The sequence below is a fragment of the Monomorium pharaonis genome, chromosome 9, assembly GCF_013373865.1.
Source record: "Monomorium pharaonis isolate MP-MQ-018 chromosome 9, ASM1337386v2, whole genome shotgun sequence".
Taxonomy (NCBI): domain Eukaryota; kingdom Metazoa; phylum Arthropoda; class Insecta; order Hymenoptera; family Formicidae; genus Monomorium; species Monomorium pharaonis.
This window is the reverse complement of record NC_050475.1, coordinates 15,589,257-15,609,023: the sequence shown is the minus strand read 5'-3', so window position 1 is coordinate 15,609,023 and position 19,767 is coordinate 15,589,257. Positions and strand designations below refer to the sequence as shown.

At 43.5% G+C, this 19,767-nt stretch overlaps 1 protein-coding gene across 11 annotated transcripts in view; it reads right to left on the bottom strand.

Annotated features, from left to right (window-relative positions):
• The window catches only part of LOC105832990 (polypyrimidine tract-binding protein 1), a 304,112-nt gene that overhangs the window by 110,890 nt on the left and 173,455 nt on the right, over window positions 1-19,767 (bottom strand). For all 11 annotated transcript variants that reach the window (XM_036292445.1, XM_036292444.1, XM_036292451.1 and 8 more), the window contains one exon: window positions 15,388-15,492. In XM_036292445.1, coding sequence (XP_036148338.1) covers window positions 15,388-15,492 — 105 coding nt within the window. The remainder of the gene's footprint in view (window positions 1-15,387; window positions 15,493-19,767) is intronic.

The window sequence follows — 19,767 nt, the reverse complement described above, 5'->3', positions numbered from 1 at the left end:
AGAGAGAGAGAGAGAGTGCTCAACCCTCGATGAAGTCTTCGATCGAAAAGCGGTATCCGTTATCAGGAACATCTTCGTCTCTCTGACCACCCGACCAGACCCCGATTTTCCCACTCTCGTTTCCTCATCCCGGAAAACGCATTCTATCCGCAGACTTCGCGCACAAAACGCTCTTGTGGCCCAGGGTTTCCTCTTGTTCGACGCCTGGCGCCGGGACGCTGCGGGAATTATCGGCAAAACGTCAATATGCATTACGTCGCCGTCTCTCCATCCAGCCGGATCTACCATCCCCCTAGCCGTCCTAGGGAGATTCGACCCTCTGCGCGTCCTCCCGACAATCTGCGACTTCCTATTTTCTTCTCTCTATTTTTCCCTCTCTCTCTCTCTCTCTCTGTCTCTCTCTAGAGAGAGCTCTCGCTCCTCTTTCTTTTCGACTAACTTGACTATCCTTCAGCAAAGAATTCGCTCGTTATTCCTTTTCTTTCGTCGCTTCGACACGCTCGACACACCGATAGAAACGCGTTGCTATCGATTTTCGGGGACGGTTCAGCAAACTTTTAAAACGATACCAATTGCATGGATATACTGTTTTGTGAAATATACTTCATAATCGTATCTTCGTGAAACGTCAAAATAAACATTTTTAGGAACACACAATTTTGCAGCAAAGCGCAAAAATATTTCTTACAACGATGGCTACACAATAGTGAACGCGCGATAACGATATAGATATTAAATATGCAATCGACCTGATGAGGGCAGTCCGATCGATTGTCAAGTGAGAGCATAATGTTATTAATTCTTTCGCCTCGCGAAAGAGATGGGGGGTGAGCAATGGTAAAAAGGACATTAAAATAGAAATGCGATCAGCCGACAAGCGCGCGATATTATTGCATATGCAAATACAAAATGCACCGTGACACTCGCGTGGTTTCGCGTCCCAGATCATACGAATAATCGAATTGTCGAAAGATCTCTCTCTCTCTCTCTCTCTCTCTCTCTCTCTCTCTCTCTCTCTCTCTCTCTCGACCTGTCGGCCGATATGCGAATATGTAACCTGTCCTTCCTTTCCTTCCAGCTCGATGTGAATCCGGCGAAGCGATAAATGATGCACGAAATCGGATGGGACGAATTTAAACATGGGTATTATCAAATCACTGTGCGATTGTTAGCGATCGGATAAAGTTTAACGAGAAATCAATCTCGCGAGATAGACCGCCCCGATCGATCGATCGAGCGAGCGTGCGAGCGAGGGGCGTAGACGCGCGCCTTAATCGCGTGGTGTGCCGTCTTAAATCGAATCAAAGATACGCGAATAATTGATCGAGATTCCGTGCATTTTCCCGGTACCGCAATCTTGGACGGATAATAAGCGAGCACGTCGATGAATCTACATATTATGCGAGCCAATTTTGACTGCACACGGCAGGTGATAGTCTCGTGATAATTATACCGACGAGTTTAAGAATTCCACGCGAGAAATACGATCAAGTTTCGAGATTGAACAGGATTGAAATCGCTAAATTCACCGGATCGCGCCGCCAAACTTCCGACCGGCAAGAAAGCCAACTTCCCAATGAATATGCATTCGGCACGCAATTCGCCGTAAAGAACCCCTCAATAAGAATTGCCAGATTGCAGTCGAGTCCCTCGATTAATATCGACGCGAGATACGATGGGGGGGGGAGGGAGGGGAGGGAGGGAGGAAAAGTAGACGGGCTGGGCAGGTTAATAAATTGATAGAATATCATGATGGGGGACTTGTACATTTTCATTGCTTTTACGAGGAGCGAAGCTCGAGAGGCTCGAGGGGACGGGCGAGGATGATGGGACGACCGGAGAGTGGCTGGTTATTGATGAACCGTTCGCCCTTCCGTGCGCACGATTCACCCTTTATGTCCACCGGCGTCCGTTGTGCCAGGACGATACAATGAATATTTGGATACGCCAACTTGGCCAGTTTGTACACGACAACGTGATTAATCGCGCTCCTCTTTCTTTCCGCAAAACGAGCCGCCGCTGCGGCGGGCGAGAACGAGGAGGCCGGCTTTGTCGCGTTCCTGGCCATCGTTACGAATCGATTACGCGCCCATTTGCGACGACAAAGACCTAATCCGCTCCGCTAAGAGACACGCGGACGATTAGGCGAAACTGGAGGTGCGCGAACTTAGTCCGACGATTGATTGAGGTAAATGGATTGTTGGTAATACGGGGGAGAGAGGGGGGGGGGTGAGAGACCTCCTATACATCATGACCGGACGTTAGTTTGAAACTGCGATGATGACGTCAATAAAACGTTGGCTACGTATAAACTAGTTCAATCAATTTTCCACCGCTTACGTTTGTTCGGTATTCCCTAATGAAACGCCGCTGATACCGATCGAAAAACAATTATGATTTCGGACGTGCATAAACTGCACCGTGCAAACAAAGCTGCGAAATATCTGTATGATTAGCCGAACTGCATCATAAATCATATATTGCGAACTCTATATCGCAAACAAAAGCTAATACCGCAAATTTAAATTTTTTCGGTAATATTAGTACGGCCTCTTGTACGAGCGCCTTAATTGCATTTTCATTTTCACTTCACTTAATTGTTGCCCGACTTTCGTGCGCGCCGCGATCGCTCGCGAGTTACGATCTCCGTACACATAAATTTAATGACGCAGTACGTAACGACATCGACTTGCGTTGAGCTCGTTGCCGTGTTCGGGATCAACTGTATTATTACGGCGTCATATCGGCATATCAGCTGATCTCGATTAAATGCAAACGAAGGAACGAGCCGTGTCACTCGAGAGTAAAATTATTATTCATTCGTTCAGTCCTATCGATAGCCTTCTAGCTACCTGACATCATCATTTGTTTGACAAATGGTCTCTATATATCTATTCCACGCGTGCGCGCTAAATTCTTTTTTATCATAGCAATTTCCATGCCAGCAACCAACACGTTATGCACAGATCGTCGTCCATCGAGGCGGCGCGTGAAAAAAAAAAAGATCATACACCATCATTAGTATCAATTAGCTTAGATTCGTTTGTGAAGCTCGAAGCCTCTCGAAGTCTGATTACGCCTGAATCTCCCTTCGCTACGATTAATATCGTAGAAGATGAGGTTTATTTGCTCTAGAATCTCCAACATGTAGAACAAGTTCAAACACAAGAGTAAGTTCCGACAGCCTGGAGGGGCTCATCGGGATATTATCGTTTGTACGTGTTGTAAGTTCGGGAAATTCGATCTGAGGCACGCGTTGCCGAGGCACGCGTCGAATAAACTCAGAATAAATGCATATACGTACTTGTATGCGCGCAAATATATCGGAGAAAAGTATCTGTCGACGTATTAACGGGGAGCTACGATCCGCGACGCGGTGATTTGACATCCGCGCGAAGAAAAACGATGGAAAACTTTTCGTAGCTTACGAAGTCGATTTGAAGATGTTCGAGACGTATAACAATTTTTACTGATAATCTTAAAACTCTATATTAAAGATTCAAATTTATTATGTGGGAGGTTTTTTCTTAAAATTTGCTCTCAAAATTAGTGGAATAACGTCGACTTGAAACAATTTTATTATAATTTTAGTCAAATTTAAAAAAATTAAAATAAAATTTATAAACAAAGTTTTATAGCCTATCTGCATTACTAATTAATCAATACTAAAAGTATAGTAAAATCCTTCAAAGCCCAGATCTCGCGACTACCATAATTTTAAGAATAAATTTTAAGAGAAAATTCTTTTCGTGTAAAAATTTTGAGTCAAATTCGTGAATTCTCACAAATTTCGGATGCTCTCAGTCGTGACAACCCAGTCTTTTTAAAAAAAATATCATCCATTAAAAGCTTCTCTGTTTAATCAAATTTTATCAATGTACTTCCATCAGGCTAGTTTAATATAATCTATCAATGCCATAATTAATACCCCTCTTATGGCTAAATTATTATTAATAACGAATATTAATGACATTCCAATATGGCCATAATCACTGATACATTATCATACTCTTTCGGCATACGCATAGAACGGCTTAGTTAATAATGATTTCATTAGTATCCGGCTGACAAAACCCGATTAATATTAGATTATATATTAATTTATTTCGAAATTACTATATGCGAGCAGAAATCCTTACGCACTACGAAACATTTTCTTATAACAAATATTAATAATCGCAAAATTATAATATCTGCTTAAATATTTTTAATATTTTATATTTCCCATTTTAATTTCATCATATATTTAGATTTACTTTATCTGTCATATCTTATAGTTTTGACAAATTATGGAGGCTACTCATCGTACAGTAATCAAATTAAATTATTTTTCCGATAAAGAGATAAAAATTGTACGTTAAGAAAAACGATAAAGTCACCAAATAAATTTTTAAAATCATGGATCGTCATAAAAGATTTCGCTGCTGGCTCATCGTTCTAATTGCATGCACAAAAAGTATGATGTCTCTCTCGAATGGTAAACTAATTACGTGCGCGAGTTTATAATTACAATGACTTGTTTGCTACAAGAAAAAATAATAATTGAATAATTGCTCACGGCTAAGATAATATGTGTATGCATTATACGCTAGATAATCCTGTAAAATAAAACATTGTGCTTTCATGCGAAAGCTCGGCGTTTCAAAGAACAATACTCGGCAAATTGTAAAAAAATTTCCGCGTCCTTTCAGATGTCCGTACACTGAGAAAAATGTCCAACCAAATTATCCTTTCGAAAAGTAACAAACGTATATTTAAATCGGACAAAAATCCGACTACGTTTTATTAGAAATAAAATTATCAGAATGTTCGAAAAAAATGAATCATCCATTTAAAAGGTGATGGATAGGTATTTCCGTTCGTTTTCGGACATTCCGATGATTACATTCTCATTGTACCGTAGTTGGATCTCCATCCGACTAAATATCCGTTTGTTAGTTTTTGATACGATAATCCGATCATTATTCTCTGGAAATTTTTCTCAGTGCACGAATATCAAGATGTTTTTTCGTTTTCTTTTTGAAAAAAGGACAATTCAGGACGCAGTGCGCGAGTTCAAGATACTTCAGACGCGGCATGATTACGGTCACTCGTTAGAAGAAACCGCAACTTCATTACGCTTCTGAAATGCACGGTTCAGTGAGTGCGCATCAAAATTCAGAAGAGAAGATAAGAATTGCAGGAAAATGAGACGTCGTGGAAAAAAAAATGTTTGATGTTTCAAACATGCTCCCTCAACCAGCAACTAAATTTGTATGTATTATCGCGGGCGTATTCTCTGACAAAGAAATGGAATAAGGAGATATTAATTTTTACTATTTACGTAGATATAACAAAGGAAGAGAGAAGGAGAAAGAAATTATAGTAATATCCTGGGTAAGAAAGGATTTTGCAAAGGACTAAAATAACTAATGAGGAACATTCGGAATAATGTCGGGCGTGCAAAATTGCGATTTGTCCAAGCTAGTCGCATGACGAATGCATTTTACGTGCACTTTTACTCGCGCGTTTTTAGAAGGCGCGGCTTGGCGCGGCTCCAGGCGGCTTTGAATCTCAATAGGAATCTTGTTACGTCTCACACTACTCCGCAGGAGTTCTACTACATGCCTCACATGTTCCAGTCCCCGCGTGTACCTACGGAGTGATTTATTATGTCCTCCCGCACGCGATGCCCGCGTCGAATTTAAAAAGATGGGAGATCCACGACGGGTAAACGCACGATTGTGTAACAAGGAGCAGAAGGATACGGATTTGTAAGATTCGCTTTAGAAAAGAATAACACAGTTGAGTAACGCCGGGACTACGATAATCTTGGACAATGGCGAGAGCAGATCGTTGTCTCGGAAACGCGCGAGACGAAAATTCTCTTTCGCGTTCTTCTTTCGCGGTATGGAAATATTCCGAGCGCTTTCCACCCCCCCCCTCTCCCCCTCTCCTCCCGCTTTCCACCGTCGTCTTAAAGCACTCTTTCGCGTCGACAGACGTCGATAAATTCATCGTCGCACCTTCGCATTTTCAAGCCGACTACCCGCGCGTTAGTCGCAGAAAGGGAACGACGAGCTTCGCGCGCCACCGGGCTTCCCCTTCCGCTCCTCTCGATAAGTGGCGTGCTTCCGTTACGAGAGAACGTTTCCGCAGCTGCTGCTTATCCGGCAAATAAAAGCCGCCGTAAAGATAGTCGGAGCATCGCGTCTGTATCGTTAACGCTACTTTCATCGTTATCGAGTTCGTTAGCCAATGTGACGTCAGTGCATTAAACCCCCCGTAATAGAAAGGGAAAAATTCTTTCCTCCCCTCCGGAGGAAAATAACGTCCGGTTACTCGGCGACCACCTGGCCCGATAACAAGATAAGGATGAACGTTTCGATCGCGCCGTCGAGCGTCGTCCGGCATTTCAGAGGTGGAGATCGAGTTATCATCCATTAACGTACGCTACAGACGTAATTTACAACTGTAGATATTTAGCTATATGGAAAGAATGCATTAAGTTTTTGCTAAAGTATCTAAAAATTTTGTTCGTCCAAAGAGATTATTTTCAAAATCAATTCTGAAATTTTTGTTTCTATAAAACCCTTTTTTTTTTTCGTGTGTAGATGTAATATTACATTTGTTAAGATATTATTTGGGATGTAATAACGTATTTATTATTTCAGTACAACGTATATATTGTTTTATAATTATTTTAAGATAATCACCTTTTAAAAAGAATAATTATGAGAGATATATAGAAATTTTTCCCGATACTCTAATTAAATATATCCTAATGAAACACGTCATACGGTTGGTTTGGCGCGTCAATCTTGGTTCTACGTAACTCCTTAACAGTCGTCCGGCGAGAGAAGCAAACCGTCAATCGTCGCTTACTCGTGCGCTCCTGTGATTCACGTGGCGATGCTCGGCGGGACGACGGCTGCGGGTGGAAGCAATTTATCTAAACGACAGCTTTGTGAGGTCACTCGGACCGAAAGCACAGCCCATTCGTAATATTACTGGCCGGACACACCGCCATTACGTCGCCGGGGCTTTGATTCTTTTGTACCTTCCGGGCTGATGCTACCGACCCCACACACTGTCCTACCGTTGTCGTTGCCTCCTGGGCGATTATATACGTCGACGTCGAGCACCGCGGATCCATATTGGTAGCGGTGGGTCATGCCGAAGAGGGAGGAAAAGAGAGAGAGAGATAGAAGAGAAAGAAAGAAAACGCATACGATGGCCGATGGCGAAGAAGCGAAGCAAATTGGCGAAGTCGAGCGGTCGCGCACAAAAGAATGGGTTTTTTTTTCTATTTACGCTTCTTGGCTTCGTTTCGCCCGTCTTGAGATTTTATTCGACATCAACCTGTCGTGTGGCTCTGCGGATGACAGAGCGCCTCTGTGATCGCGTAATGGACGCGCGGTTGGATGTCAGGGATTTACAATTGTATTATGCAACACACATACACACACGTGCAAATAAAGTTATTTATACAGAAAATCTATCGCGACGAATCAAGGATGAGTCACATTAAGTAGAAAAATTCTTTTAAGGATCTTTTTTATTTTATATCGAAACGAAAGAATGTGCGACATGACAAAAATAGAGTAAAATTTAAGAGTAAAATTAAAATATTATTGTGTTTGGCTCCAGAACGATTTCAAAGATTTCTAATTTTTCTCCAATAATTACATGTCGCTTAATGTAGATGAGACGGTGTATTTTTAAATACAGAATCACCATCGACAATCGTTGTGGGAATATGCGGTTTGTCTATTTCCGAGCCATAGCATCGTGGCTCAGTCGTAACCTAATTCGACAATCCCCTTCATTGTCTATTTCGATTTCAACGTCGCTTGGATTTGACATAAGCTCCATTAATTGATGTTTCTAAATGCAACGCAGTCCCGTCTCTCATCGAATTTTGAACAGATTGACACGAGATTCTGTACAAGAGGCGATCGCAACTCTGTTCCAAATACCACAATTAAGTGACTTAAATATATCGACTGTTTCACAAGATTCGTTTATATTTCATGTCCGTACAAAATCGAATGTTGAAAAAAGTCCCAAGTTGAGCATACTGATACACGATAAATAAACGAAGTTACCATTCGCTGCTATAAGATTGCATTCTCGAATTCTTTATCCTAAAAAGAAAAAAAAATTAAGAAAATTCCAGAAACATATTCGATCGCGTGCAAACTCGGATTAATCGCTGCAAAAAGAAATATTTGCCAATCGAATAAACCCGATTCTTCGCCAGGCGCACGGCATCATGTGATACTACCTTTCTTAAATCGAGAAATCGAGATTATCCACACGAGGGACTGGCATTCGAAAATCGTGCCCGACGTTCCGGTGCATTCGGAGAGAAAAATTCCGACGTGAAATATGTCAGACACGCCAGCGAGAAGTTTCTAGTCCGGTTTCAGACGTCCCAGGTCGGTGATTGGCCCATCCCGGTGTTGCCGACATATATATACATACACGGGTTTTTAATATAAAATTCCGGGATTCGCGGGGAGAATGGAACAGGGGCAGCATCGCGTACGCGCAGCCAGCAATTTCGAATACTTCGCCGCTTCTCCCGACACGGCTACGTCAACTTATTGGTAGCCAGCAGTAAGACGTGAAAGAGCATGGACATTCTTTTAGCGGAGAATGTAGAAACGAGAAACGCACAATTGATACATTCCGCACGGATATATCGGATGGAAATTTCCGACAAATATCATATTAAGTATAGCCCCGCTTCTTGAACCTTTCGATCGCATTTTGATCGAATACTTTAAGGAGAAGTATGTAGAAATTGTCTTGTTTCCTGCGCATCTCGCGAACTCGTGAGGAATCCAAGTTTTCACTTGTCTATTTTGAAGAATTTTTGTTATTCATCAGTTTTAAGATGGACAAAAAATACGGGAGCGAAAAAGAATTGCGGCTTTCTTGGGCGCTTTCGGAATTAGATTGCCGCTCCGGAAATCCGACAAAAATGTCGTTCGCATTGACCTTCCGCCGCCCTTAATCGAGCAAATGGCAGCAACATCGTCAGAGAATAAATATCCAATCTTATCGTACCTCTTAACGTACCACCAAAGCCAGGAAAAATACATGCTTGTGATCGATATAAATTGCTTTCTGAAATCTTTATATGAAGGATATATATTAATCCACTTACATGGAAATCCAATCCATTACATTATAATTCTAATTCGAATTTTATATACACATTATGTACATATATAGCAAGACAGTGTTTTTAATTATATTATTTAATTAAATTATTTTTATATAAAAATGAAATACAATTTCAATGTTGAAAACATTTTTTAGTATTATTACAACATATAAAAAGTTTTAATGAGACAGAAAGGGAGATGTAATGGGTGTATAATGTACGTAACATTTTGCTTTTGCTCATTTTCATCAGGTAAAACAGATCTTTTTTTTTTTCAAGTACATATAGTTTTGCTCCGAATTATATTCATTATAGAATACAAATTAATTCATAGGATCATCCCAAATGTCTTAAAAAATGATTGAGAGGGAAAATCAAAAAGAGGTGTAAAGAACCAATAAAATCGACTATCTTGTAACACTCTTAACGAAGCCCTCATGTTCCTGGTGTTTTCTCTCTCTCTTTCACTCTCCCCCTTTTGTCCTCTGTATATGTTCAGGTACGAGGGTTAAGCACGCGGACGCGCGTTTAAGTGGTGACATGGCTACTATTCGTGGATAATGGGATGGAATGAGGCAGAAAATGGTACATCAAAAAGAAACGGGGACAAAGAAGATCCGTTGTCGCTCTAATAAAGAGCAGTAGCGAACACGCCACCAAAGTAGTTTTTGCACAATTCGGCTCGTCCTAAGATCTCGGTCTTCGCTCTCTACGAAATTTAAGGATATTCGGTAGAATCGAATGATCGACACGCGGAGGAATTAACAGTCTTGCTTAAAACAAGACGAAGTGGAAGTTGAGATTTTTTGTAACGGATATAATGTTCACAGACATAATAACCTCTTCATTTTACTCTCTATGCAGTTTTTAAAATATTGTTTTTTGGGATAATTTATTTTCTTCATTCTTAAGATCCGTAGGTCAAATACAACTAGATGTAAACGTTATTCAAGTCTCAACAAATGCTCGCGAACATATCGATATTATTTATGCAACTGTTTTTCTAGTTTTTCATAAAATGCGCTTTACGGAAAGTTAATTCAGATTCATGAAACGCGTATAGAGACCGATGGAAGATTAAACGCTGAATTTTCGAAAGAATCGCCACGGCCTTCATCAAGCCGCTCTGACTGATGGAAATACAAATTGCGATATTAATTCTATATCGAGTGTTATTTACGAAACGGAAATGGGACACTGATAGAGAAATATTTACGTTTCAGCGAGTCCAGTTTCGCGATTATTAAAATTAGCAATTCACAACGGCCGGAATGTAAATTACACGGTCCTCATTAAGCCGAGCGTGCAACTAATCAATTTATATACCCGCATTTAATCCGCGTTTCCCAAACGCGATTATTCACGCTAGACGGGATCTTACAGAGCGAATTAAAAATCCAGATTAAAGCGGATACACATCCACTTAGCAACGTTATAGAGTTAATACGGTATTATACAATTTCCCGGTGTGCGTCCGTCCAAGGAGGGATACAAGCGTAACATCGACCCGCCGGGGGAATCATCGGTATCACCGCTTACCACGTCACGTTACGTTGCATTAATTGCGTCGCGCATATCCCGCATTGCGTATACACACATATTTGGGAGATGGTATTGTGAGTCGATACTCGCGAAAAACTCGCGGGCAGCAGCCCCCCCGCGATGTGGACAAGTGTATAAAAGACTGCCACTTACAGACATCCTGCCGCTGAAGGGTTGGGTAAAGAATCCTAAGTGACCGGTGACGATCGGGAAACCTGTCTCGGGGCTCTACTCGTCCTCGATTGATACGATATCCCAACCGGATGGGAACAGTCGTTCCGCGGAGATTTGCTGAAGAGGAGGACAAATCTGAAGGCGAATCCAGAGCGATTGATATCGAGAGGAAAGCCTTGAAGGCAAGGTAGTGGAAATATGACGGTGGAGGCAGCGGAAAGCTGTATGTTCTCTCTCTCTCTCTCTCTCTCTCTCTCTCTCTCTCTCGCTCACTCATTTCTCTCTCTCGAAGCTTTATTCAGCCTGGAAGGCGCAATGAATGGGAGCTTCTACGAGCGTCGAGCGTACCTCTTCAAACCATCTACAGGATTCTTTTCCTTTTTCTCCTCCCCTCTCTCGGCCTCGCCATCCGCCCGCAACGCGGCGCCTCCAAGAGAAAAAGAATTTCCCGCCTTTTCTCGTCCCCTTCTTTTTTCCTCGCTTCGGAAAGGTCGACTCTTTACGCTGCAAATTTTTACTCCGCAAGCATCGCGGAAATAGCGATTCTTCGACAGCGAGTCTAATTTGTATTGCAAACGCGTATACGAAAAAAATTAAATTTTGAGAAAGAAATACAATTTCCCTCAATTTTTAACACATAACAAAGATCCTTAATAAAGTGACTTGATAAAGAAATAGTACAAAGCTTGAAAACTCTTCCCAGGTCAGTAAGAGTTTCAATGGATGTGGGTTGAAACAAACATTGAAAGTACGCGAGGGATTATGACGCAGAAAAGTGGAGCACTCCTAAAAGAAAAAGAGCGAGAGAAAGAAAGCGGGGGGGGGGGGAAAGAAAGGGAGAGTGAGAACGTCAGAGATAAAAAATAGCCAATGTATCGCACGCACGCAACGGTAGCGTCGGTCAGTGTCTGAATTTCCGCGAAGGGTGAAAAAATAAAAGCGGCATCTCTCCCTCCTCCGAACGGGAATAAGAGAACGCTGTTTTTCTCTCTTGGAAGTAAATCGGAACGACCCCTTGGCCTTCCTCCCTCCCCTTCCGAAGAACCGACTTTTCTCGCCCTTACCCGTTAAGAAATTACACGGCGAGCAGCGAGAGTTCGATTTCCTCATTGATAAATCGCACCCTCCAGACCTTTATCCCGAACACCAATTTATATTAAGTGAGAGAAGCATACGTGTTATGGCAGCGTCGTCCCGAAATATACACACCTCGTGGGCCGGGGACGAAATTACTCCGGTCGGGGTCAATTCCGCGATCGAAAGAAGATTTCGAGGTTATTCTCAGCTGTGTTTCCAGAAAGGGGAGGAGGGGAGGTACACCGACAAGTCTCCACTCTCGGATTTCTTTGTAGACGAGTACGAAATAGAATTTCAATTTTTTTTTTACAGTCCCTTCCGCGAACGCGACTCTGAAACCTTTCCCGAGATAAAAGAGAACACACGCGCGCGCGATAATTTTAATTCGTCATTCATTACCCTGTAATCACATAAGTCGATTACAACGCGCGTTTCATTAACGCTCTTTCAAATTTTCCTCATAACGTTATTCTCGTCGTCTCGCTTTTCTTACACGCGTTAATCTCTGGCGAGCCAGCTTTGATGTAACTTACTCATACGCTGACACACACACACACACACACACGCGCGCGCGCGCGCGCGACATTTCTCACGATATTTTCTCGCGCGCTCCGTAAATGTTGCGATTTCAGGTAACGCGAGGTACACATGTACTCGACGACGGCTAATAATTTCCTCGGGGTTTTTCTCGTCGTGCGAGAGACCGTCGAAAGGTAGGGAGCGTGTACGTTTTCAAAGTAAAAGGCGGGCGACGGAAGGGTTCAGGGCTTTGTCACCGAATCTCCACGCCGCTCTCTCCATCCTCGCGCGTCGCGACGCCGCGCGTAAAAAGTACGTGATGTCCGCGCGAAAAACAAAGAAAAAAAAAAAACAACGAAAGAGACACGCGGCGAACATTAACGATCGCCGATAGACACAACGGTTTTGCGTTACATGCTGGCGCTATTGTAATGCGCCCGCCGAAATATTTGTGCAACGCGTTCTGCGAAAAACATCGAGCTTCGCAGTGTGATTACTTTCATTTCCGCGAACGTTTTGTAAAAAAAAAAAAAAGGTAACGTTAGCTTGGCATGCTGTTTGCAATAAGAAAGAAGATGCGCATGTTTCCCAGCGGATGTACAATAATTACGATGAAATTAATTAGCATATAATTTCTACGAAAGTATAGTATCAATGTATCACAGGGAGCTTCGAAAATTGTTATTCGCGGCGGATAATTAAAATGCATTTAAGTAGTGTGATTAATTAACGCGTGTTTCTTGGAAGCGATGCACGATATTTTAGACGCGTTTGTTTATTCAACCGCTAAAAAGTCAGGGAGTCGGCGATCATTTTAACGAGGCTGTTAAGAGTGCCCTGACATTTTCAAATGGCATTGTTTGTCGTGATCGAAAGTGACGGTAACATCGCGCGATACGTCGATTCGTACGCTTAAATGACCATCCGCGCGTCTCTCGGTAATTTATAAAAACACGTGCCAAAAGATAACTCGGGGCTTTTAAAGAGCGCATCGGTCATTACATTTTCTCGATTAAAATACGAACCGTGACCGAAACGGGGAGAGAGAAGGGGGAGGGGGGAGGGGAGGCGGCTTTCGCTCCGACCGAGCGAGCTATTAATCAAACCGTATCGGCATTTTTCGGTGACGCAAACTCGGTGTGGATTCAGTTAAACAGGAATTTCGGTAAATTCCGCGGAAAATGAAAGCCCGTAGCGCTTTACACGTATCGCGCCACGGTTTGCTTCTGTTCCCCCAGCTATATACGGAAAATGATTAACGACGGGCGAGGAACGAGGTCGAACTTTCGGCACATCCGCGGCGGCGGTTGCACGTGCAACCGAGTGATCCGAGACACGCCCGGGCCGTTCCGTGCGGTTTTCAGACACGCCGGGGCGTCATCGCCGTCGTCGTCGTTGTCGTCGTCGTCATCCGCGTCCCCCCCCCCCCCAGAAATTTCACCCATTTTTTTTCTTCCGCCCCGTTCTTCGTCGAAACGACATGTGACGACGCCGAGCATACGTGACGAGAGCAGGTGCGCGAGAAAAGTGAGCGTCCGCCGTTTTCCTCCACCGTGGAGCAAAGCTTACGCCGCGGCTAAACGGCTGTCGCCTCGACAGCGCGCGCGCAAAATATTAATTAAGGTACGTTTTACCTCGCTAAAAGGTCGTATCTTACGGCCGCATTTCTCCCCCATCCCCTTCCCTCCTCCTCTCTCTCTCTCTCTCGCGCGCGCGCGAATACGAATGTCGGCTTCTTACTCTTCCAGTTCTTGAGCCGTAAATTTTTTTAATTTCTTGAAATTATAAACGTCTGCAGGAATTCTTTTATCTTCCCCTCCCCTCCCGCCTCGTCGATTTTTACACGTCCCGTACGAGATATCCGAGATAAAATAATTACGGCTAACCTGACTATCAATTTCGTGGAGACTTAAGTAGACTGCTTAATGGCATTCGCAAAATCATCTACTTCCTTACAGTGATGCCCGTGAGGGTCGATTAATAATCGTCAGACTATCTATCTTTTCGCTGCAGTTTTCATCGGCGGTGTATTATACAGGGGTTGCGCGCGCCGGGAATTAATTTTTCCTGCGAAACTGCACGTTCGATAATTCCTCTTCGTCCGTCGGCCCTCGATTATCTCACACGACACGCACACGCGAGGGCTAATTAATTCGTCGTATCTCTCGTTGTCGTCGCATCGATAAGCAACAGATATTGTGAAAAATTAAAATTTTCCTTCGCCCGTGTTTTTCTCCCCCTCTCGTTTTGTCAAAAATTCACCCGCGATTCACCCGTTAGTCGACTTGTCCGGGGAAAAAAAAAAAAAAAAAACGATTCCCGATCCCCTTTGATGGACAGCCATACGTTACGTCGCAGCTGGGAGAGCCGGAAGGAACGCGAGAACTCTTCGGGGAACGCGAAAGCGACCGATCAGATTTCAATGGACGCATTTCAATCGGGGTCACTGCATACGAATTTCTCTTTGGTATGCAATGATTTATGGTTCGTTGCGCGTTCTGGTTGCGGTCGGTTCGAGGCAGACGGGGGAGAAAAAAAGCTCTTCGAAAAAGCTCCGCACGACCGCTCCGCCATCGGCGAAATGGACGGCACCGAAAAGGAAGTTATCGGCGTTCCTTGTATTTTATTCCGTCGTGTTGCCTGTGTTACTACAGTCGCCGAAATCGAAAAAGTGGGATTTTCGAAGGGAGACGAAATATGGAAGCACGAAATCGGCATTTTTACGCGCGGCCGTTCGTTTCTTGGGATTTCTTTAAATTGTTATCGAATAGACAATAATGTTGATAAATGACGAACGGCATTTATTCTAATAAGGTTGTTCAGGCAAAGGCCACAAAATATTGTGTTGGGTATCAGTGTGACCTGACGGACACTCCGAATTCCTCCGCCATGTTATCTTACTTTAATTAAAATCAACTCACCTTCTTGGCGTCATTGTTGTTGTCGGCCGCGTGATGAGGTTGCGGACTCATTGAAGCACCATTGCTGACTGCCCCGCTTTGCGATAGAAGCTCGTCGCTACCCCTCTGCAACAATAAACAACACATTCGTATGATATATCGTAAAGAACTTTTAGCAGGATGACTCCTCGACAAATCCTACTTTTTTTTTTAGCGACGCATATTTTACGTCGGCGAGCGATAACGTAATTTAAAATGGTAAAAGTCGCGCGCGTTTTCGTATGAATAACAACATTATCGCAACGTTATGCGAAATCGTAAAAGTGTGTCGCAGCAGTTTTGTAGAATAACGTTAAGCCCGACGGTTTAGTATTCCACGAGTACTAATCGCGTCGTCCGTCCCATTTTATCCGCGTCGGGGCTTTGAGGGGGAATTGAAATAAATTATCGCGTCGAGGATCTTTCGATTACTTAAAAAGTGGAGAGAAGCAACGCGGATCTTCAGCGAAATCCCATTCGATGTTTCGTCTTTTAGAGCGCTGATAAATCTCAGACTTGGCGTCAAAAGAAAACGGGTCAGAAGCGTGCAGCGGTAGTAAGACGCTTTTAACACGAGTATGAATCTAAATGCTTAACAAGCTCTTTCGAGCGCGGAAAAACGTTGCGGTCACTCGAGCGAGGAGATATTAATAATTAATCCCTATGAACCCTCGCGTCTCCTGCGCGAATCGTCGCCCGAGAACTTCTTCTTTTGACTCGTCTCTTTTAATAAGATCGTTAATCAGCCTATACGCAATTATCACAAAGCGGGATTTACAGAAATAAGTAAGCGAAACTGTTATACTCGCAAAAGTAATTAAGAGTACGGTTAATCAATGCTCGGTTTTTATATACGTTGTGCTCGTGGATTATTTTTCTATAGATTATTCCACGGGGGATATTTTGTATAAAGGATATTTAATCCATAAAATTATTACGAGTTTTGTTTGTACGTAATGTAAGGTGATTTCCTTATTTACGAAGGAGACTCATCCTTTCACGATTACGACTTTTCTCGTTCGCATGCCATTCATTATACAGTCGCGGTTTTCTCGTCGGCCGCGCTCAGCGTCAAAGGAGCAGCGTCGCGTGCGTCGTATGTGCATCGCTTAACGAAATATTTATTTCTCGCTGCGCCGTCGCTGCATTTATTCACAAATTACTAGCTGTATTATGCAATCGCGGTTGGAAGCGGTCCGTTAAACATGCAGGTGGTGCTTTGACAACGAGTCGTCTTCCCTGTGTCTCACACACGGGCGAAAACGCACGAAAGATAATTCATAACTCGTAAGGAAAACCACCGAGGACTTCGGCCGCAACTTCGAGACGGAATGCGAGATCAAAGGTAGAAAAGAGGGACTGAATGGACCACCGAAAGGCGGAAGGAACGAACCGCAGGATATGGCAGGATTCACTCGCGGTCAGCCTCGGGTCAACGGCAACAAAGAGCAAGAGCAACCCCCGACTTCATTATCCTCTTTGAATGTTAACTGAAGCGTTGTTAGCGATTTAAATAAGCGTACTCACTCTCGTTTACGAAACACTAATTTTATTATTCCGTTTCAATTTCAAGAAAGCGAGCCAAGAAAATTGCCGTCAAAGTCCGTGATTTGTGATCTTCCTTCGCATAAATTAAGGAAAGTTGAATACCTAATCTTCTCTCGCTTTACGAGGGAGCTCTTTGCTTTCTCGAAATTTAACGAAAATATTAACTTTTTCAATTTAACGATACTCCTTTACCCGACGGCGTAGCGGCGGGGGAAAAAAATTGCAGAAATGCATGAATTAAACGAAAAAAGAGAAAAAAAATACATGTATACACTTAAATTATGATGTACGTCTACCCGTCGCGCGGAGTGCAGAAAGTCGCAAAAGTGTTTGCCCCCAACTCGGAAAATAAATAAAAGTGAAGAGTGCTTCGTGAGTGCAATTAGGAAGACGCGTCCTCTGTGAGGACGCACATCTTATACACGGTTTATCTTGCGAAAGTATACTACGAACGTTCTCAGAGCATTGAGTGCGCGCTGTTAGACCGGAATATCGTTCAAAGAGCGGCAAGAAGGAGCTCTTACACGGAATGGGGTCCCCAGCGTCTCTCCGCGATCATAGAGAAAAAGAGAGAGAGAGAGAGAGAGAGAGAGAGAGAGAGAGAGAGAGAGAGAGAGAGAGAGAGAGAGAGAGAGGAGCCTCGCGGGTGGAGGCAACTCATGGAAAAAGACTCGGATTCCGTATTTTCCTCGGATATGGGGATAGGGGTTCATCCTCTCTCTGACCAACATCCGGCGGAGCTGTCCGCCCCGGTCCCGATTCTCGTGTATTATTTATTTCCCGCGGACGTATGGATTATGGACCGGCCCCAACTCCCCTTTCGCTTCGAAGCCCCTCGTAACCCCCGTCACGAACTGCGTACGTTCTCCCCTCTCTCTCTTCCTTTTCTGTTTTCATCTTTCAATTCTCCACCCTCTCCCCGTGCCGTTCCAATTCCTCATCCCGGTTTCTTCTTTCAACTTCGCGGATCGCGAGGTTGTTTTCCCTCGATCTTCGCGAATCGAGATCTTAAATCCAGGACGCAGCCGCTGTCTCGTTCCTTCTTCCATCCAGTCTTTTCTCTTTCTCTCTTTTTTTTCGCCTTTCGTGTTTCCGCTGAAAGAAAATCTCCCGTGCGACCCGGTGAAGAGCGCGCGGACGTTTTACGTGCCCGACGACCCGCACGGAATTGTCTCAAGATCGTCCGCCTGGATAGGGAGGGGAGAGGGAGGATGAAGACGGACGTTGGTACACTGAGCGAGCGTACCCGGGAACGATGGAGCTTCGCTCGGATGACAAACCAATCTCACGCGCCGGCTGCGGACCCGATGAACTCTTCGGCCGCGAACGCTATCGAGAAGAAGAGAAGAACTCGTGACACGCTCCGTCGAGCTCATCCGGATCCGATGACTGTCGGACGAATAAATACTGGGGGATGCACGGGCGAGTGTATTAAATTGTGCTCGATCACCGAAAAGCGTAACACCGGCGCAGAGGAAGGGGGCGCCGCGTTAAGAGATGAAGAACAATTTTTAACCAAAATCTAGATATCAAAGCCGTTATCGGAAGCAATCTTAGCCGTGATCCTGTTATCCCTCTCGGCTACTCTTCGCTTACAAGCCGGCAATTGCCTAGCCATAGGTAGGTCAATTTTCTCGGTAGAACGTCGCGCGCAAAGGACGTCGACGACGACGGCGGCGGCGGAAGGATGCGAAACACACGACGTGGCGTCGCTAAAATAATATTGGCCGAAGATAGCCTTGGTGATAGGTTACCAAGGAAAAGGCTTGGCTGGTCGGGGCGAGGATACGGGAGCCATTATTGCCTTTCGAGATGGATGACTTATGGATACACGAGCTCCTGACACAACCGACCGAAACTTCAACCGAGAGATTACGAAGATTTTAGGACCGTGAAGAGATGAATCACTTCGTTTTATGGGGAATTACGTATGAATCCTATTCCTGATATTACTCGCTCCTATCTAAGCTTCTGCATGCGCGTGTCACATTGCCGCTGATGAATAAAGTTTCGTCTCTTCCGCAATCACGAGAAGTTGGTTATTAATATCAAATGACGTCTGATGACGCAAATTTATCAACGATTGATCGACATATTGCGCGACACCTGCGACGAGTCATCGTTATGCAATAAAGACTCAATAGCATTGATAAAGAGGCCAATGAGGGATAAATGTCAATTCGTTTCATTGGGAAACTAGCAGCGAGGAAACGCTTATTAATATGAACTTACGCAAGACAGGCCGATATAGTAAATTGAACAATGGCAGCAGAAAGTTTACTGAATGAATTGTAGACGTAAAATTATGAACCTTGCTATTCTGTTCGAATGTGCTGTACGTTAATTTTATCTGAGAAAGTCATGTAATAAAAAAAATTACAAAAAAGAGATCTTATATTAACAAAGTCATCAAATGTCAGAGAAATAAAGCTTTTAAATAAAATATAGATAAAAAGCTAAAGTACACGTCGAATAAAAAATAGACCTAAATGGCAAGATTAATCAATTGCAATAAATTTATAAAGAATCTCAGAGGTCTTTCGTAATTCATAACTATGTGTGGCAAGAGCTCTCTCATTTCAATTAAAATTTAATCAAATGCAATGGAAGAAGCAAGAAGTAACAGGATCACGGAATCGAAAGCTATAATTACTAATAAGAGGAACTTTTATGCGACTTGCATCCACGACTTGCCTACAAGCTGGATAATTTGACGAAGACAGAAGTTTCCCGTCGAATCGTGATTCTCGTTGAGATCCTCCTCTACGGCAAATGACGTGGAAAGAGGGCAGAAATTAAAGCCGCTCGTTAGGA